Source organism: Eptatretus burgeri, chromosome 8, assembly GCF_056783735.1.
Source record: "Eptatretus burgeri isolate ZD-2024b chromosome 8, Ebu_testis_v1, whole genome shotgun sequence".
Classification (NCBI taxonomy): domain Eukaryota; kingdom Metazoa; phylum Chordata; class Myxini; order Myxiniformes; family Myxinidae; genus Eptatretus; species Eptatretus burgeri.
The window spans coordinates 48,891,306-48,914,490 of record NC_140968.1 but is presented as its reverse complement, the minus strand read 5'-3'; the positions used below and the strand labels follow the sequence as shown (position 1 = coordinate 48,914,490).

The 23,185-nt window shown below is 38.2% G+C and overlaps 2 protein-coding genes across 2 annotated transcripts in view; one reads left to right on the top strand and one right to left on the bottom strand.

The window, feature by feature from the left end:
• LOC147021701 (uncharacterized) overlaps window positions 1–16,280 on the bottom strand; it is a 317,548-nt gene extending 301,268 nt beyond the window's left edge. The window contains exon 1 of the mRNA XM_085891958.1: window positions 16,220–16,280. The gene's annotated coding sequence lies outside the window, so the exon portion shown is untranslated. The remainder of the gene's footprint in view (window positions 1–16,219) is intronic.
• Window positions 16,281–17,028: 748 nt separating this feature from the next.
• LOC147021700 (homeobox protein Hox-C9-like) lies at window positions 17,029–20,168 on the top strand. Its single transcript, XM_085891966.1, has 2 exons — window positions 17,029–17,813; window positions 18,853–20,168. Exons 1-2 carry the CDS (start codon window positions 17,069–17,071, stop codon window positions 19,092–19,094), a joined length of 987 nt encoding a protein of 328 aa, XP_085748092.1. The 5' UTR covers window positions 17,029–17,068; the 3' UTR covers window positions 19,095–20,168.
• Window positions 20,169–23,185: the final 3,017 nt, after the last annotated feature.

Here is a 23,185-nt window from a genome sequence, read left to right as displayed (position 1 = left end):
TCATGCCACAGATTTTCGATTCGATTTAGGTCGGGGCTCTGACTGGGCCACTCAAAGATATTTATATTTTTGTTCCTTAGCCACTCCAGTGCAGCTTTGGCTGTGTGCTTCGCGTAGTTGTCATGCTGAAAGGTGAACTTCCGTCCCAAATTCAGCTTTCTTGCAGAGGGCAGCAGGTTTTCCTCTGGGATTTTTCTGTATTTCATTCCATCCATTTTCCCTTCTATGCTGACAAGTGCCCCAGTCCTTGCTGATGAGAAACATCCCAATAACGTGATACTGCCACCACCATGCTTCACGGTAGGGTTGGTGTTCTTTGACTGCGTTGGGTTTGTGCCAACTGTAACGTTTTGCATTTAGGCCAAAAAGTTCCATCTTGGTTTTGTCAGACCACAAAACTTTTTGCCACATGGCTTCAGAATCTCTGGAGTTTTTTGCATCCCTCAAATGGGACTCATGGTGGGCTTTTTGGGTAATGGGTTCCTTTTTGCCACCCTATCGTGCAGGCCAGACTTGTGGAGTGCTTGGGATATTGTTGTCACATGCATACAGTGACCAGTCTTTGCCATAAAGGCATGTAGCTCTTTAAAAGTTGCCATTGGCCTCTTGGTGGCCTCTCTGACCAGTCTCCTCCTTACTTGATCATCCAGTTTGAAGGGGCGGCCTGATCTAGGCACGCTCTTGGTAATACCATACACCTTTCACTTCTTAATAATTGTCTTGACTGTGCTTCAAGGGACATTCAAGGCCGTTGAAATATTTTTCTACTCATCCCCTGATCTTTGCCTTTCCACAACTTTATCCCAGAAATCTTTTGCAAGCTCCTTGGTTCTCATGGTTGAGTCTTTGCTGTGAAATGGGCTACCCAGCGAGGAAACCTACAGTATCAGCTGATATTATTCTGAAATAATTAGAATCACTGTAATTTAACACAGGTGGAGGCCAATTAACTTGGTGTGTGATGTTGAAGGTGATTGGTTACACCTGAGCTAAATTTACAATTGCTATTAAAATGGGTGTGGACACTTATCCAACAAAGATATTCAAGTTTTTATTTTTAATTAGTTTTCTGAAATTTGTCCAATTTGTTTTTCACTTGGAAGTTGTGGGTTACGGTGTGTAAATAAAGGTGAACATTGTTTTGTTATTGAGGTCAATATCACTCTGACCACAACTCTGACCTAAATCCGTCTGCTCTGACCACAATATCGCTCTGACCTAAATCAATATCGCTCTGAATGGTTGGTATCCGCTGAAAGTCATCTCCTTCATAAACCCATGAGGGACGTCTTCAATTTTAAGAAATAAAAAACAACTATTATATCCTATTACATCTACAGTATATCTACCTTTATACAACACAATGTGTGTTTGTGTATCTGTCTGTCCCCTTTTATAAGGCCGATTACGATTTGAGTGGGGTTTTAATGGCCATTTCTTAAGGACATGGTCGTGGGATGCTAAGATCATCTTTCAAAAACTCCTGTACACCGATCAACAAATCAACCCATTGAAGGGACTTTATGGTCCAAGCTGCAATGTTTCTGTATGCACAACAAAAGGACAGTCAGACTTTCATTTTTTTTGATCCATCCAACCCAAGTAACCCCATTCTTCAAACTCCTACTTCTAACAAACCTCCATTATAATTTGGGAAAAAAACAAAAAACAGGACTGATTAATAGGTTTCGGTATGACATACATGCATAATACTCATTTTGCAAAATGTACAATTAAGTATTGTGCCACACCAGCTTTTGCTGCAAGAGTTCTGACCAATAGGGGGCGCCTGCTACCTATGCCGTACATCAGAGGTACTATTGGGCATTTAAAACGGCGTCATAAGCTCACCAGATGAACTCTTGGGGGTAGTCCACTCAATCAATGCTCATGAAGGCCACTGATCCAAAAACGCATCCATGGATCCATTCCACTCCCAAGGCAATGCTAAGATAAAGGATTATTGATAATATTGGTAGCAGTGTAGCAGCCAACATACTGCTTGTTTGCAGTAGGTGGTTCTCTGTCTTTCACAGATTGCAACTAAACATAGGAGCAACACTCCTGGGTGCTCACCTGGTAGCGGCTGGATAAGATAACCAGGGAACCACTGACAGGCATGGATGATCCACAAAATATGTAACAGAGAAGAAAGTAAATACCTATAGAATTTTTTTTAATGTCATGAACAAATTTTACTACATCATGGGTGATGAAGGTTGTTGTCAAGTTTCATTGAAATTTTGTGTGTACTTTCTAAGAAGAAAGCAAATACCTATTTGGGGAGGGGGGGGCAACCTCCCCTATCAACTCCTTAGACCCAATTTTTTTAATGGTGTGAACAGTCTTTGGTACATCATGGGTGATGAAGGTTGTGGTCAAGTTTCATCGAAATTGTGTGTGTAGTTTCTGAAAAGAAAGCAAATACCTCTTTTGGGGGGTAACCCCCCCGATAAACTCCCTCTGTAGATGCTCTCAGACCCCGATGTTTATTAGTACCATGAACAGACTTTGGTACATCACGGGTGATGAAGGTTGTGTTCAAGTTTCATCAAAATCTTATGTGTAGTTTCTGAGAAGAAAGCAAATACCTTATTTGGTGGGCAACACCCAAAGACCCCCTTTGGCTCGTTTTTTTAAATGCCATGATCAAATTTTGGGACACACATGAAATGTGTGGTGATGAAAATGGTGGTAAAATGTTAGCAATATCATATGTACAGTTTCAGAGAAGAAGTTGCAAGTATTTGTGGACGGACAGACAGATGGACAGATGGACGATGTGCTATTTCATAAGCTCCCTAGAACTACGTTCTCGGTGAGCAAAAACTGGATGTGACTAACTGTAATATATTATTTTCTGGCTGCACAAAAAATATCCTCAAACTACTAAAATAGGGTAAATGTGTGCATGGCACATGCCCCTATTGGTCAGAATCATTGCAGCAAATTCTGGTGTATGGCAAGAGGATTCATGCTCACAGTTCCAGTGAAGACATCAACATCAGTTAAACATCAAACAAAGCCACCTAACTGGATTTCAGGCTTATTTGCTCTCACAAGGATGACATACCGATAAATATCAAACCAATAATGCCCACATTCGTCATTTAAACATCAGAGGCACCTCCTGCCTGTTATGGTGAGCATCGCCGTGGATTATGTCTCACGGTAAAACAGCATAATCCGCAAAGAACAACCGTCAGTCTGCCACTGAGACAATTGTTCCCGCTAATGCAAATCATTCAAGCAGAAGGCACGTGATGTGATCGGCTGGTAAATCGAAACATGTGGAGTGTCACGAGCACTCCCCCGATCTCCATTTGACATAGTCCTACACCAAAGCGTCACCTCCAACCCGGAGGCCTCGCCCTGGCGACTCTGTCAAACAGACAAAGATTACATGGTCAATATCAGTTAACATCAAACGGAGCTGCCTATCTGGATTTTGGGCTTGTTTGCCCTCATCAGGATGGCATATTGATAAACATTGAACCAATAATGACCACATTAATTATTTATACAAGACCCTTTGGTATATATATATATATATATATATATATATATATATATATATATATATATATATATATATATATATATATATATATATAGATATATATATGGGAGTTGTGGTACTGCACTGTAAAAGTTCACGGCTGGAGTGGTAGATCCGTATTCATGGATGCAAGAGTGGAGGGAAAGGGCGACTCAACGTGTCTATCCTCGAAACACTGGTGATGCTGTTTTTTCGTTTGTTTGTTTGTTTGTTTATTTGTTTTAATGCACGGTCAAAGCACATGGAAGAGCTATTCACTCGGAGTACGAGATTTGACGACTCAGAACACCCCAACACAGTCAGTGCAGTCAGTCCACCGAACCAACGGGTGTTTGCAAATAATCTGAAGGTTGGTGTATTTTAACGTTCATGACCTCCACTCCCTTTATACTTCGCTTTCCTTCCAACTGAGCATCCTAGACCTCATAGCCCCAGAGGCTATATTTATGAAACTGTGCCATCTCTCTTCTGCACTGCACATTTTGGCAGATGACATTGCAAAGGTCTTCATTTACCCAATATTTCTGAATATAAATTTAAAAGCACCATGAAAATAGTTCATTTACATACATAATTTACAATGTGTTCATTGTATCAAACAGTCACGAAATGTTCATCTTTATCAAGAAACGAACAAGGCGGCACACTTGCAAACATGTTATGATGAGAGATCAACAAGTACATGACCTGAAAAAGTTAATGATTGCTATTATTGAAACTTTTTTTCTCGACACAATCCCTTTGCAACGATATTAATCCATTAACTAAATGGTAATCCAATTGATACTTTTCTGCATTATGATGTAGTTATCCACAGACTTGCTGCTCAGGCCTCATTAGTTTTGTGAAATTAACACTGGATATTTAATTGTTTCCAGGAAAATCGCAAAATAATATAGTGTCCACATCAATTGACGTGTTGGTACACAGTGATGGTGATTGAAACATACATCAGTATGCAGTACCAATGATATAACATTGTAGTGTATGTGAGCGGTGTTCAAAGTGTTCTTAGAACGAAACGGTCACAAGAGTACACGAAACACTAACCTGGTTGCGTTTGTCAATGTTTCTTAACTATTTACGATTTGTAAGAAAATACTTTAATGCATTTTTCTATATTTTAACATGTCTTGTTACATTGTCTTTATTATTCATTTTCGGTGTCTTGCACTGTTGTTCGTATCTCGTTCCGAGGACATTTTGAATGCAGAGGTTTATTTTTATGATAAATTCAATCTACCTTGAGAACAAATTCCTTTGCACAATTAGGAGTCGTTTGAGGCTTTATCAAACTTGCCAATCCTGGTTTTATATCGACTATATATTTCAAGGGCATGTGCAGGAGTTTCACGCGACAGATTTTGAGTACAATGGATGGAGATATTATGATTTTGATTGCGTGAGTTTGAGTTATTATTATGATAAAACAGTTTGTTTGTTTTTTTAACAGAAATTTGAAGAAACCATATTTATCCAAAAACCTATGCTGTCCATTAACCTTCCAATAAAGGACAATTTATTCTTAGACATACAATTATGTGTGTACGGTGCTGTGGTCAAGGGATACTACCCCATATATGTTGACGTACATCCTTGTTACACATGTAATTGAATGAGTGCATCTTTAATGTTCTTCGTCAGTATGGTGCTTAATGTTGTGCAGTATATATATATATATATATATATATATATATATATATATATATATATATATATATATATATATATATATATATATATATAATAGTACAGTATTTGTTTTGAGAGATATAAATGAGTGTATGTATACAGTGTATGCATCCCAGGAACACCGCAATTTTGAAACTTTTATTATTTAACCACTCAAGTCAGGTGTTATATTCTCGAGTCATACTTGATCTCAGAAATGTGTGCATGTTTGTGTGTGTGTATATGAATGATTATTCATGTCAACGAAAGGGTATCATCATGCTTGTACCATGAACACTCAAGTCTGTTCCTTTATTAAGGTCACCAAAGATTTATCCTGCCATACCAAGAGAGGCATTTTACATAATTCGTTGCCATAGAAATGCCATTGTGGGATTGTATTTGTATTTTATTGATAGTGGTGGACAGATCGGGTGTACATGTCGGATGAGCAGTTCCGGATGGCTCATCTGCTCTCTTTGTCACTGCATCACAACTTGTTTACTCAGCACGCCTTGCTCAGGTAATCCATTGGGCTAGCGAACAATCGACTTTACAAGAGCAATGTTTCTTTATTGGCCGATTCTAATTCTGGGACACTGTTATACTGCCGGACATGTCCTGTGGACATTGCTGTTTATAGCAGTTCCTTCAGGTACTTCCATCTTTTTTGTTTTCAACTTTCGCGCCGACGCCTCGTTTCCTGCGGAGATTGTGCCTTAGATTTGTTTCACGATCCCTTATTTTTTGAATGGGTTTGTGTAGTGGTTCTTTTTGGACTCTAAAATAAAGTTTAGAAAACGATTCCAATGTATATTTTTTGAATATTTCATCGATTTTTTTTTGTTGCATGTTAAAACACAACTGTCCAACAAGATGCCTTTGTGCTCATGTGCTGTCGAGAGGGCATTCGATCCCTCAAACGCAACTGTCCGACAACATGCCTTTGTGCTGTCTGGAGGGTGTTCGATCCCCGACCAGACTATAAACGGTCGGAATGGTGCTTCGTAAGCGGAGGTGAATCACAATAAAGTGTGCCTACTCTCGGATGCACATGAGGCTGTGTTTCCCGTCTGCTAGCATTCGTTTGTGGAAGCGAAAGATCTTACGGTTGATTTGGATGAAGAGTAACCTGAGTAGGTGAGGTATCGCCGGTACACTGAATAAATTCCAAATGTTTTTGCCCTCACTATCTCTGCAAAGTCCAATCCTCGACCTGGGGCTCTGGCATCACATCACCTCATGTTCCCTGCACAGCAGTCTGAAAACTAGCCAGGATATCTCACAGCATTTCAATTAAATGAGTTAAATTTAAATTTGGTGCATTTCAACATAATGTATACAAACTTACCATGTTTATTTGTAAGTGGGAAATTTTGTAAAATGAACATAAAATATACTACTACTACTATTACTACTACGACAACATAGCAGCCTCAATTATTCCCATCTTCTTGTGTGATTGTAAAAGGAATCTTTTGCCCCCAAGTCTTTCATGAACTGACTGGCCAGGTCTGACGTTCAACCGATTGTACTTTGTTCAGAGTGCTTGGAATAACTCGCCTATTCTTGTGAAAGACACCATGGAATATTTTACTTCCAACAACTAAAAACATTCATTCAACTTAACGTGAAAAAGAGGGATGAAGCAGTTTGTAATGCAACACACTGCCTGTGAAGTACCAAACAGTTTATAGTTGAGCTCAAAATCGAACCCAGACTTGACATCTCAAAAAGTTAGTTGTGCCACCAACACACCGTCATGTTGGACTGAACTTTTATTATACAGCTTATAATTGTGATGCATGATGATAGAAAAGTAGTACCCGAAAGCATTCTTAACGTTTAAAGACCTATTGGTACTCACGATACCAAGACATGCTGACGTTTGTAATTTTTCAATATATGTTGTATATAATTATAAATAATAATGTTGTGTATAAATAATTATATATAATAATGTATATAAAAATTATATATCATTTCAACATATGTTGTATATAAATGATATAATAATACTTTTTGGCATGCAACGTGAAACACTTGATGATGGAATCGGAGTCTAACGTAAAATATGTTTGTGACATAGACGTCAATCGACAATAGATAGGGCTGGCAGGATAGCTTAGATGTATGCACACTCGCATTTGAGCTGTCTCGTCTGAGTTTGAATCTCGTCCCAACTCCAAACTGCCATCCTAGTGGTTCATATGCAGGATGATGCATCAATGGGTGCGACATCCATCGGAAGAACGTTAAGCTGGAGTACTTATCTGCCGCCACTGGTCAGTGGTGGATGTTAAACATGTCATGGTGTCTTTAGTAAAGTGTAGGAGAGGTTTCGAGGGCACCCTGATAGAAATTCCAAATTCCTTCCCCGAGTGAATACCAGGAAGCGATGACAAAACATGACAAGGGGTTGTTGAATATTAGACTTGTAATTATATCATGAATTGTAATATGTGATGATGTATAAAGCCTTTATTCTTGTTATATGTGAAACTAGACACGAGATGCTGAACATAACGTGACACGTCATAGTGGAATCATGTAGGCCTTTGTGCATATTACAAAGAAAATAGTACACAAATAGAAAATAGTGCATATGTTTTGTGAGTGACAAGACGTAGGAAGCATAAACTCACATGCATGCACGCACACGCGCGCGCACACACACACACACACACACACACACACACACACACACACACACACACACACACACACACACACACACACACACACACACACCCATAAAACGACCATCATGCAGATCATACATAGGAGAGCTTGCACCATATATTACTCAACACTGTAGGCAGATGAGTTAATGAAAAGGAAGGCATATTTTACAAAATGAAAAGAAAAACTTATACTCTCATACATATTGTTTTGAAGTTGCAGTTTTCAGAATTATGAATGAAATCAATGTGCAAGATGCTGTCTTTCTTTTAATACAATGCTGTGGCAATGTGACATGTATACACAACTGTTTGGATAATATAATAACGGTGTTGTACGACAATAATGTGTTGTGATGTATGACTCTTTGAAGAGTTTTATGCAATTTTGTAACTTTTCAGCACTCAAGCATCGAAAACAAAATAATTTCTGATCACTTTAAATGTTAAGATTTTGTTGTGACATCAAAAGGCAATTCTTTTTTGTCTCGATGAACTTATTATTGAAGATGGTGAGTCCATATCCTTTCAACGGGCATTTTGGAGCCAAGCAGCTTTGTAGCAAAGAAATACACTGGGGTGTTTACTCCATGCAGTGTTCAATTACATATTTCAATGTAAATGAAATAATGATTTTAAAGATCATTAAAAAAAATTCCGGAAGTTTAGCGCTATTGAAACAGTCTTATACATCACCTTGACATCACCTTATGCAGCACCCTATTTAACATGCCCAAGTACTGCGAAACGAAAGCGTTTTGGAAGTGAAAAGAAGGTAATTTGTTTCTACAGTGTTCAAGTATGGTATATAATTCAATTTAAATAAAATATAGATTGTAAGAGTCATACAAATAAATCAATTCCGGAGTTTACCATCATTGACACAGCGTTATTACACCACCCTATCGAACACGTACATTACTTATTCGTGCCTGTTGTACGTGTCCTTTATAATGTCCTTAAGAACAGGAAGTTTCCTGTTTGAAATGATGTTTTGTTTGACTGACAGACAGACAGACAGAGAATTTTTTTTAATCTCACTCCTCTCTGTCCATGTGCGATCAGGACAAAGTCAGAGCTAAAGTACTGTCAAACCACAAACTTGTCTTCCTATTCATGTTCTGATTTGTGTTCAAAATACAACATTTGATATTAATAAGTTGTTCCTCAATCATAAAGTGACGTTTGCAGACAGACGGATGGACGGACATGAACCAATTACTTAACCCCGCTTTTTGCTTTGGGTGAGCAGGCTAAATTTTGCCTTCCATCCCCCCCTCCACATATCACCCCTCCCACCCCCTTTTCATGTGTCCACATGCAAGTGCAGTCATGTATCATATAATGCTGCTCTATGCATATGTGTCAATGCCCAAGAATACGTGAGGGCATTTACTAAATTCCTTCAACATTTATAATTATCTGATCATTTAAGCAATTTCTGAAAAAGTCCTTGGAGTGGTACAGAGTGCATTTTTGGTTATAGACAATACAGTTACAAATGTTATAACAAAGCACTCATATACATGGTGTTATACGGTGTTCAGTATTTTTTGAACCTGAAAGCTGAGGAAGAATGCCAACGTTGTGCCAGAAAAAGGCGGAGCAATTTAAATGAAAAGCAGATCCTCACTGAGATTCTGAAACCTAGACCAGGCAATAATACAATAAAACAAACTATACAATTGGAGGCTATCCAGATATGAGAGACCACAACTGAGTCATCAAAAAAAACAAAAAACATCACAACTTGTTTCTTGAAATGTGATTCGAGTACCAAGGACTTTGGGCCCTGGTATAGGACTCCATTCCACCACCAGACACCTGCTTAAGGAGATTACAACCAACTTGGGTGTTTCAAAAACATGCAAAAAATTTTGTGTGTGTGTGTGTGTATGTTGGTTGTTATTTCTATATGCGGGTTTCAGAAAATGGAAGTATCCCCCCCACCCCCCTCCCAGGTCTTGAAGCATTCATGGACAAAGCTGTGAAGTTTTCTTCTCAAAGTTTTATTACGAGGGCTCTTTTCAGCATCACTGAGCCCTGGACAGCTTCCAAATGTATTTCATTTGTTGTAATATTCCCAGGGATAGTTTTTAAGATCTCAGTGAGGTTCTTCTTTGTCATTCCCGTTGCTCCAATTATTATTGAGTCTATGTTGGCACTCTAGATATTCCAACTTCATTTTTGAGATCTTGGTATTTGCTCATTTTCTTGATTTCTGCATTGTTTAGGCTAAAATTGCTGGGTACTGATATCTCATTTAGCAATGCCGCCTTTTCTCTCCCGCCCCCAAACCCTAGTCCTATATGCGGTTGCAATGCTTCATGTTTTCTCTGGTCACACTTGATGGGATCATTGGGTTGCACGTGGATATTACTTCCTTGTTTCCTGTGATCACTTTTGGTTCATGGTTTCATGTGTTTTCTGAAACTGGGATATGGAAATTGTTTGCAGATATGCCAGTCCATTACTTCACATTCTTTGTTGTGTCTCTGTGTGTCCAGCTGTTCTGACATGAGTATTTTTTTACATCCTGGTAAGAAGTGACTCGTGCTTTCTGTGTCTTTCCAGAAGTGATAAAGTAAAACCTACACCTGCCCAATTGACTCAGTCCCACCTTTTTCGGCATTCGTATATTTTCTATGGTCTTGGCCATTTATGATTCATTCTCCATCCCAATTGAGCTGACCTCATCTTAGCCATTCTAATGACCTTCTTTGTCTCTGCCCAATCAGTCCAACTCTTTCTTTTTATCATTCTCCCAGTTGTCGGTGTATACCTGTTAATATATACATATATGTTGCAATTGTTGGGGCTGAACTAGTTGCTGTTTCGATTTCTTGTGTGACATCTTCTATTCGCACGTGTCTTTCAAATGTTTTGAAAGGTGGGTTAGAGATACCCTTTCTGGCTTGCTGTCTTCGTGTTTGTATACAAATTGGAATCGGTAGTCTGTTGAACTTTTCACTTACTCAGCCAATCCGACGGTTGTCACACTGTGTACAAGCCTTGTGTGTACAATTAATCACAAGACGCGCGTGTGTGTGTGTGTGTGTGTGTGTGTGTGTGTGTGTGTGTGTGTGTGTGTGTGTGTGTGTGTGTGTGTGTGTGTGTGTGTGTGTGTGTGTGTGTGTGTGTGTGTGTGTGTGTGTGTGTGTGTGTGTTGTAGATGCAACATATGTATAAGTGTACAATGCCAATAACTGCTCATAATTGCATATGCACTGCACGTCTCCTGAACATGCATATTATACCAACCTGATGGTTTGCTTTAAACATTTAACGAATGTTAAACATGCTGTATAATGCAGAGCAGTACTCGCCATGTCAATATGAAAGGCTTCGTTTAGGGTAAGGTATAGAAGGTCATTCATGAGTGAACGTGTTCACATTGCAAATGCTAAAAGCAGACAATAGCATTTCGTGGAAACTCATAAATCACCCTTTTTAAGCCCTACAATACATCAATAAGCTGTTCCGATAAAGCTTGGTAATTTCTTTAATACCAATAACCTCCGACAATATAACCTCCACCTGAAATTTCAGAATTTATATGGTTTTAAGCATAACATGTATTTTATCTCTTTACACATTACAATTATTTTATAGCTACCAATATTACAACACTTAGCAAACTCAGAACACCACAGGTTAAAGTTTTATTGGCGCTTTTATATCCAGCATTTCCTTTACGAGCGTCCGACGTAAAGATGTAGTATTAAATGACTTCATTTTATTTACCATCACCTTTATATGCAATGTATTCGTTTCAGATTATTTATTTGCACTTTTCAAACTCCTCGTAAAAAGCTCTGCATCTTGTATTGGGATGTTTAAAAGTGTACGATTATATAATGAACGTTTTTTTACTTTACAATTTATAGACATGGCATGTCTCATGAACCCATCGATGCAATAAAAGAGATCATATAACATGTGCGCACTCCCATAACTTTTGAGACTTGGATATGAGGATAGGAAAATTGGCTTTATGAAAACGGTTGAATTTTTATAGTGTTGCTTGAATTCAGGAATTCGTTTCATAATAATTATTGTGGCGACTGTACCAAAGAAAGAGTTTTATGAATGTTCATCATTGCAATTCTGGAGGTTTTCATGTTGGAGAATATAAAGAAAATCCAGACGGTATAGGAAGGTGCCTGGAGGCTATATCGTCTTCAAGTCAAGCTATTCTGAGTCTATTATATTTACAGAAGAGTCTTACAAAATCTGTTGCAAGGAAAATAAAAAGCTATAGTATCTGCAAACAGTGCACCAGAGACTTCACTGCAACACCTCGGAATGCCCGGTGACAAATCACAAAACTTGGGATACACCATAACTTCCACAAAGGAATAATCTATCACACACACACACACACACACACACACACACACACACACACACACACACACACACACACACACACACACACACACACACACACACACACACACACACACACACACACACACATTATTTATTTATTTAGTAAATAAAAAGGGCTCTTCTGACTCTGATGACATATGCATATGTAAATCAGCAGATTTTTTTAGCCTGCCTGACCGTTTTTCATTATGTATCCTGTCATTTTGGTTTAATTTATCCTGCCTGACCAGAACCCACCTCCTAACTGGTCATTAGCAGGGCAGAGACAACACATTTATGTGAGAGACGACGCTTGTTGCTCACGGTTCATGCAACATTTGTTGTTATGGATCTCGATCTGTGCCTTGCTACCTCACCAAGTTATGAAGTTCCCAATATATGTGTATATATACATATATATATATATATATGTATATATATATATATGTATGTATATATATATATATATATATATATGTATATATATATATGTATATATATATATGTATGTATATATATATATATATATATATATATATATATATATATATATATATATATATATATATATGTATATATATATATATATATATATATATATATATATATATATATATATATATATATATATATATATATATATATATATATATATATATATATATATATATATATATATATATATATGTGGATTGGTGAATATTCTGTCAGAATATACAATTATACATACATACAGTAAAATTCCCCAATAAAGAAATCTTTTTCTCAGACCTTACTCAAACTTATCGCTCACATAACAAGCTTGTGAATAGTTCCATTTCAGTACATGAGTATTTCCAACTTAGCGATGATAATAGCATATCAATTAATCACAAGGTGTGTGTGTGTGTGTGTGTGTGTGTGTGTGTGTGTGTGTGTGTGTGTGTGTGTGTGTGTGTGTGTGTGTGTGTGTGTGTGTGTGTAAAATAAAGGAAAAGAAGAGAAGAAATGGTTTGTGAGAAGGTCAAGATAGATGGTTGAATTGAAGGCTACCGAAAAGTTTTGGTGATGTAATGCACGTACGTTGGAGTTTGACCATGGAGCATTGGCTATTATATGATTCTGGAAATAGCAAGTGTAGTTTTGCCTTATCTCTGGAGAAGCCAAGGTATATATAAGGAACTTTGTGCCGCATAGAGGTAATGGATACCTCTGTGGGTCTTAAAGCAGTGTTCAATATATTTTGTTTTTTTATTGCAAATGAGCTTTGTAAAAAAAAAAAAAACACCAAACAAAAAAAAAAAGAACAAGACATGATTGAATGAATCATGTGATTGAATGAAACATGGGATATGATTGAATTAAAAATAAAATGGTGAGAATATGTTGAAATCATCAACTTCCCATCCTCCCCCCCCCCCAACCCCAAAACACCCACAACACCTCCCATAGCCATAATTTACTTTTGTACATATGACGCAGAAATGACCAAAATCAAATTCCCCTCATGTTTTTATTTTTAATTTCTGATCACTTAAGATGACATTAAAAGAAAGATTCAGCTATTTTATGAATCATGTATAAGATACAGTTTGCTTTGTCTTTACTTTACCACATATATATATATATATATATATATATATATATATATATATATATATATATATATATATATATATATATATATATATATATATATATATATATATATATATATATATATATACATATATACATGTGTGTGTATATATATATATATATATATATATATATATATATATATATATATATATATATTATCATTTATATCTGGATATGCCGTCTTGTGTAAATAATGATACGGTGAAAGAGCTTGCCATATGGACTTTTTATTCATCATTATTGTCCAGTATATCTTTATATGGGAAAATTATTTCCTAATGTTGACGCCTCCCAAGAATACACACAAGCCTGCATTCCATAAGAGAGGCAGAATGCAATATGCATGCAATAAACCGTTAAGAACAAAATCACTTATCACGTATACATGTATGGTTAATATATCAGTACTTATAGTATATACATGTACTTATCACGTATACATATAAAATTCAAAATGTCCTCTCCTATACATATAATATATTTTACGCATTCAATTCATAAAAATGGTTTGCAGTAAGCAGGCACAAGGTTTGACGATTGGTCACTATAGTCCTCGACCTATTCAACACAATACAAGAAGTAGAATAAGTAGATAAGGGTCATTTGTTTGAAAAGACTATGTATAAAAAAAATTCAATTCAATTCAAAACTGCAGGCCAATAAGAATGTCGAGAAATTTCAATTTCAACAATAACAAGACTTATAATTGTATGTTTTCTTAAATATTTTATCATCATCATCACCTTGATCAATTCATTTGACATAGCTACAGTGGTGCCAAAGCAGTCTCTTGGCAAAGCTTATGCTGGGTAATTTGCTGTCAGTGAAAGCAGGAATTTGTAAGTTGTTCAGGGTGTACGCGATAACTTGCTTACTCTTCGCAAAAGACATAATGAGATCTTCAAAGTTCCATGAACCAATGCTGGCAAACGGGTCATCTGGCTCAATGTCTCATCGATGGACAGCACACACATTGATGCATTGCTTTGCACGTTTGACACCAAGGTGAGAGACGGTTTTTAGCTCGGTCGAGATTCAAACCAAGGCAAGACAGCATGAAGGAGAGTGGGTGCATAACTCTAAGCTATCTTGCCACTCCACTTATTGTATGCAATTTCACAATGTCTCAAACAATCCATACATCGACTCGTGACATAAACATTTTGCATATATATATATATATATATATATATATATATATATATATATATATATATATATTCACTATGTTATTTGAATTACACTATATTATACCATATTATATGCACAATTGCTTTCTTGGCACCTATAGTGTAACAACAAAGTAATCCCATGCTCTTCGCTTATCCTCTGACAAAGTGCGGAATCATTTAAATGAATTCCCATTCATGATATTTATAATGAAAAACTCACACATGTGCATAACCATGATTTGATTTGGACTTTTCTATCACATACAGTGACATTTTATAAAAATGTGGGAACCTTGCGTGCGTTTAGGTAGTTTGAAAATAATTATATAAAAATCTCGAAAGAAGAATCAAGAGCAGTCATGAACCTCCAGGTTTGCTTTAAGAAACATTTTCCAGAATAAAGTGTATCCATCGCTGTCGAGTGCGAGAAAAATATCATCCATTCTTCATATATTGTGCAGTTTCATGTTCACCAATTAAGTTTCAAAAAGGGAAATAATAATAATATTAATAATAACAATAATAATAATGGTGTTTCTGAATGTACTGCAATGTTTGGCTTCAGCACGAACTACATAACAATAATTGTAATTCTAATAGTTTAAGCAAATATTAAATTTTGAGGGCTGTGTCTGTGTGTAAGGATGCAGCATCCAAACCTAGTCCATTCGGTATTGTCACAGCTCAATATATTTTTTTTAAATCAAACGACCCAAAGTACATACATACGTCCTATATCGAAGAAAATGATCCTAGATTACTAGATTACGAAAAATTACAGATTGTAATAAATGTATATGTTGCCATCTCACATGCCTCTGCAATCGTGGAAACATCACGTGCTTTTATGAACTATTCTGTTTGGTAATATTTCATTATATTGTCAGAGGTCACATAGTATTGTGTAAGAGCGACGTATACCACTGAGTACATGTTAAAAAGACAAACCACTGTTTTATCGCAGACCTGCTACAGCTTTAATACCACCACACAACTGCCGCGATAAATCATGTAGTAACAATGTCGCGTAGCATTGCGATATTGCTCGTACATTAATACGTTCGGTGACGTCACAATGCAATGATGACGTCTTAAGCTGGGAACAAAGATGCAGTTGGAAGAGAGAAAATAGCAAAACCGTCAACCTTTATACAGACGTCTTCGGCGGAAGAATGAGCGCACCGGCGGAATGTGTCCTTCCTTGTTTCTGCAGTCTTATAAAAGACACGCCTTACGAGGTGTACGCCATCTCTCGTTAAGTTTTATTAGGCGGTGTAAAGCGTACACAGAACCCAAAACGAGCATCGCACACTGACATGTCAATGGACCTCTTGCTCAAGCAACATATTAGGATAAAAGGTATGAACATCCCTCTCAAATGCATTTCAGTCTCCTATAGAGAAGGTCCTCAGGTCCATTTTGAGTGACATAACCCAGCGAGTCGTAGGGACACAGAGAGGCATCCAAGGAAATTAATGCAATCCAACGACAGTCCACCTGGCACAAAGGTGTGACGCAATTGTATATCGACGGTGTTATCAAAGGCTTCGACTTTGGTTACCTTTCAGCAAGTGATACACACACACACACACACACACACACACACACACACACACACACACACACACACACACACACACACACACACAGACACAGACACAGACACAGACACACACACAGACACAGACACAGACACAGACACAGACACAGACACACACACACACACACACACACACACCGCTAATATGTTGAGGAAGACTGATTCAAAAGGCAAATAGTCCCTTGATATAAATGCGCTTTTTAAGCCTTTCGGGCAACCTGTGGGGATTTTGGTGACACCTACTCGGCGGTTTCGCTCCGAAACGTCCTTCGGCTGGAGATGTTTTTTCACAATTCAAATCAATAACACGGGCGTCAGAGCCGCATCGCGCCGGCGGAGTGATTTACTCGCGCGTGTTGTTATAATAACCACGTGAACAGTGCTCCTTCGCTCCATGGTGCCAAAGAGCGCGTCATGGCGTGGCGCACGCGGTAGAATCGCGATTTTCTTCTTCTTTTTTTTTTTATCCTCCTCTCTCTTCTCTCTCTCTCTCTTCTCCCCCCTCCCCTCCCCTCCCCTTATCTCTCCCGCTCACCGCTCACCGCGCACCGACGTTCAGAAGCCGGCGCGTTCTATCCCAATGACGAGCTCTTTGAGCAGTTACTACGTGCATTCTCTAATCAGCAACGATGCGGACGGGCTCATCTCGGGCCGATATCCCGCCGGATCGCATCACCATGCGCAGGTCGGCCGTTCGGCCGGGGTTCTTTCCGACCACTCGGATTTCCCATCGTGTAGCTTCCAGCCCAAGGCGCCCGTTTTTCCTTCCTCCTGGGCGCCCGTCCCGCCGCCGTCACCCGCTGGGATCTTTCACCCAAGCGCCTACGTGAGCCAACCCCAGCTGAGTGACGATGGAGGGCGCTACGTGCGCTCATGGCTCGAACCCGTGCCCTTCCCCGTCTGTCCGAGCGGTGGAGGAGCTGCTTCGGCACCCGTACGGCCGTACGATTACAAGAGTGAGCCTCTGGCCATCAAAAGACGAGACGACGGTGGGGTGTACGAGGGCGCCGCGCTCGTACCGCTCGTCGAATTCCCGCTCGAGGTTCGAGACAAGCTCGCCGACAACGCCGCCTTCCCCTGTCCTGAAGAACCCGATGCGTGCTCGGACAAAGGGGAAAACAAACCTCACTTAGACCCAAGTAAGGAGTCTGCTGTACACGGATTATTATAATGACCAAATTCTCTTCTGCATGAGAGGTTATGTCTTATGTGACGTATTAGCATCTGTCATGACGTCATCACTGCTTGTAAATCCATCGATTGATTCAATGATCGTAGAGATTTGGGTCCTCGAATATCGCCGAAAAGTGAAATTTGCTCGTTAAGGACTGCAACGAGCTTTCTTAGTGGAGTCGGGTTGTTGGAAGAAACGATTGTGTCCTCGCAAGTGGAGCCCAAAATGTCCGCAATGGTGGACGCATTGAACAAGGATGTACATGTACAAGGAGGGTTCAAAAAGTTGGCATAATGAGATACGATAGTCTCAGAAAGACAAAAAAAACAACCTTTTATGTATAAGTACAGTCATCATTGCTGAGTCTGGATTATTGTGAGCAACATATCGAAAAGCTCGTCAAACACATTGTTCTGAGGTATGTTCTGAGAAAAGCTCGTTCTGAGAACATATTGAAAGCCCCCTGGTAATTCATACCACATGACATTTTCGCTAACAAAAAAACAACAGAAATGTTTACATTGTTCTGGCACAAATGCCAAAAGCTGAGGTCAAATGAGGATGATGTGCGATGTACAGTACGCTCAAACCTAAACAATTACAATTTGGCTTTGTGATCGCTGCAAAGACTTATCAGAACTTTTGAATACAATAATGCATGAAACACAAAAGTATATGCTTTCTGCTTTCCATGATGATGGCACAGTTTGTGTCTGATGATATTTCAAGCCAACATTTGTATTAAAAAACAAATTCAATTGAGAATTAAGTTTATTGTTGTACTGTACGCAGGTGACATAATAGGTCGTTGGATTTTGTTTATTCGAATAAAGAGACCTCTATAAAGTGTATGGTATTGACCAGTGCACATGCATTTTGTTCCACCATATGTTTTGTAAACAGCTCCCAAGCAGAACAACCTCCTGTCCGTCACTTGTACTTTCAAAGACTTTTTCTTTTTCTTCCTCTTCCTCTTCCTCTTCTGCTTCTTCTTCTTGTTGCAGACAATCCAACTGCGAACTGGATCCACGCACGGCCCACGCGCAAAAAGCGTTGTCCTTACACCAAGTATCAGACCCTTGAGCTCGAGAAGGAGTTCCTCTTCAACATGTACCTAACGCGGGACCGTCGCTACGAGGTCGCTCGGGTGCTGAATCTCACGGAGCGACAAGTGAAAATCTGGTTCCAAAACCGTCGGATGAAAATGAAGAAGATGAATAAGGACAAAAGCAAAGACTTGCTATGAGCACTCAATGTGTGCGTGTGGGGGGGGGGGAGCAGGGTGGTGACTGGGCTCCTGCTGCTCATGCTCAAATACACAAAGATCCTGCAAGCCTTCAATTCAAGCACCTAACAAAATATATATATATATATATATATATATATATATATATATATATATATATATATATATATATATATATGACAGGAAGAGACTTATCATAAAGTGCACATATCCATGCATAGCACGTGGTCTGCAGTTATATAGTAGATGGTGCACCAAACACACCATTCTCATAACGTGCGTACTTGATTTACAAAAATGCACTGAAATTTATTCTTTTATTCACAACCTGTATAGATTGTTACGTTTGTCCGTTGACTACAAACGATAATGAAGAGTCTTTGTGTGAAACGGTCTTGTCACATTGAAAGTTGTATTATTGTAAATGAAGAAGTGTATATTTAATTGTGCTGTTGTCATTGTTGTATAAAATACTGGTTTATGCATTTTGAAAATGCAAGTAGTTATCCAATTGTGTAGGTGGATTATTTTAATGTTTACTTTATAAACCCCCTTTATGCATGTAATATATATATATATATATATATATATATATATATATATATATATATATATATATATATATATATATATATATATATATATATATATATATATAATATTTTACTGACACATTGCACGATGTTTAAAAATAAAAATTGCACGAAACTTAATCCATTACGGCATAGGCACAATGTTGTATGAAGTACAATTTTAATTATAATATATTTATGTAAATGTAGAATAAATTTAATAGTTTTGAAAACGTTGTAGGTCTATTGTGGAACCTGTGGTGTAGAGGTACTTTAGATATCAATTTGAAAAATAAAGGTATTAAATGGATTTCACACAATCCTGTATGATATGAAAATTCCCGATCTTAGGCTGCATTGTTTAAGTCTTGCTGCTGTTTATTGCCTTTATGTTGCATTCAGTATTTTATACCGATGTCTTGAAAATTAACTGTCAGTTGTGTTGTTTGTACTATAACTGAGCCCAATGGATCATTATAATTATTAAACTTTGAAAACGGTGCAGGTGCTTCAAGGTCCTGTGAACTGTTTGGCTTGGAAAGCACACACCTGAGTTGCAAGTGATAGAAAAGGAGACTGACATGTGAAACCAATGTGTCTGTCCTGCTGCCAGTTTGACTGAGAAAGTCAATCTGCGGTACACACGCTACCACAACTCAGCACGCCACACAAATACGTCACACTACATCAGATACATACACCTTACACACAGCTGATCAGTAAGTCAGTGTCCAGAGAAAGAGCTGTAAAACCAGTGCTTGCTCATTTTAAATGCTATTATTATTATAGAAGGTAGAGAAATGTAAAGTTTTGTTGAGGTTATTGAATTTAACGTTAAGCTATAGACTGATCATCCCTTCGTAAGACTCATAAATAATCTTCATTTTAATAAGATTATACTCTTTTTCTTCCCTCGCTACTTTTATCCTGATTGGCGATTCACTGCCTGTGGTTACATTTACTCAAAACCACTCGCTAAATATAAAACAATTACAAAAAACAATTAATCTTTTATGAACCTTCGATTGCTGGAAGTTGCATTTCAATCTGCTTTAAAAGAAATTTTTTAAAGGCCTGTCCAAAAAACAATATATAGGATACATCATATATATATTGGACACACTGGTGTTAATCGCAATGATCTGGAACCTCTCCATCGGAGCCCCTTTGCATGAACTCTAATTTAGGAAATATCCAAAGAGCCCCAGCCTTTTATGAGGGAGCACACATTGCTTTTTCGGAAGTACATTGTGTTTACCGAGTCCTATAACAGATCCTTGTAGGGATTCTCAGAGTTCCCTTTGAAACAAAGCCTGCCGGAGGAAGCAAGCAATATAGTTCTGCCTTTCACAGGCTATTAGGGTAGAAAGGACAGAGGAAGGCATGTATACAACATCACCCTGCGGCTTTGTTCGCTTTGCGTTTGATTCCAACAAACCAGGCTGAAAAGGAGAAAACGTTTTTAAAAATGTTGTAAAGCGAAATTGCTGTTGTAAAAATTTACAACCTATAAACCTTGCAAAGGGCTCGGGTGGAGATTACAGCTAGACTTGCAGAAGAAATAAATAATAATGGATGTACCTGCATGCGAGGTCAGGTGTGATATAGAATGTTTTGTATTTGCAAACAGTATATAGATATACATTTGTACCAAGTACGTTACAGAAAAGGGAAATAATTGGTTTTCTTTTTTTTCGGGGGGGGGGTGGGGGAGTGGGAGGGGTGGAGTTGTCCGATAAAACAGGAGTATCCAAGAGATGTAACAACCAGTTCTTCCTGCTCTCCCGGAAGAGGATTACCATCTACTATAAAGTAATCAGCTGCGGCTAGACGTCTGGAGTTAATCACTTTATTACACAAGGAGCCTTCACGCTACATCTCTGAAAACATTATCTCCCCTGTTGCCTTTCTCCGTGGAGTAGGGCCTACCCATCACTCCGTTATCCCAGGATGGATTTCACTTTACGTTTTGCCAGAGGTATGATGTAGTAATTAAGTCAACATTCTGCATGATCAGAGATCTGTATATATGGTATGATCGTCCTTGATAACACTGAGGATTCATGGAAAATCAATGAAAATTTGTTGAGGATTAAGATCACGAGTGTGTATGTGTGTGTGTTTTTTGAAAGTCTGAGTCTTAGGCTTATGCATACAGATCAATTACATTATTACGTTACTGTCTCCATCAGATATGTTATATGTCACGTAGCTCAGGTAGCAATGTGTGAATGCAGCCTCGCTGTGCATCGTGGGGACTACAGAGGAGGAGATATGTACCATAGCGAACAGGAGGTGGCGATGTTTTACCATGAAGGCCGCGTCTCAATCATGCCACATGTAAGAAGCGAAGCGGGCAGGTGAGCCACAGTCAGACAATGAAAACACACACACACACACACACACACACACACACACACACACACACACACACACACACACACACACACACACACACACACACACACACACACACACACACACACACTTGCTTTCTCACTCTGCAATGGCGATTTGGGTAATTATATTTAATGTTATAAAGTACTGTAGATGTGATTTTTCTTTTTTTTTTTAAATGCCAGCTATTAAACAGTACGTAAAATCATTTATTCAACAAGATGAGAGTTCCACACTGTATTTTACTTGCACAATGCACTGCATATGATGAAGGCCTATGCGTTACCTGTTTATCATTTTAAGGTAATAATATAATGCTATTGGGATATTATCATGCATGATGAGATGCGCTGTACCATCCCCTTTGCAGAGTGTTGCTGCTGCTAAAGCAGTTTCTTGGCAAGGGGTTATGCTAGGTGGTTTGACATTGTAGGGATTCTCAATGTACAGGTTATGCTGGGTGGTTTTACATTGCTTTCCCAGTAATCACTCAGAGCAGTAATTTGTGTTTGTCCATGATGCTGGCAATAGCTTGTCTACTCTTCACACTGGACACCTTGGGATCTGTTAATGTCCACTAACTAATACTGGCAAAACAGACGCCCAGTTTAACATCCATCCAAGGGACGGCACACACAATGATGTATCATTCTGCATGTGAAACACCAGGATGACAGTTTATAACTCGGCCAAGATTCAAACCCAAGCTAGACAGTTTAGAGGTGAGTGTGCGTACCTCTAGCCTATACTCCTGGTCCCTTATCGTGTGCAGTATATGTGATATAATTTCACTGGGATGGATTCACATGACTGCATAGGTCTCCCCAATATTTTCTTGAACTATATTTATACAATACATAGATCACAAGGTACCTACCATGAGTCACTGAAGCTTAAATTTGTAGCATTCCAGTGCAGTTCCCTGGATGAGTGATTGAATTACAAGTTGAGGTCAGTAACCTCCTCACCCATATTATGATGAGGAAATAACCCAAATGGAGAGTGTAGATGTATATATATATATATATATATATATATATATATATATATATATATATATATATATATATATATATATATATATATATATATATATATATATACTCCTCCCATGCTCTCCAT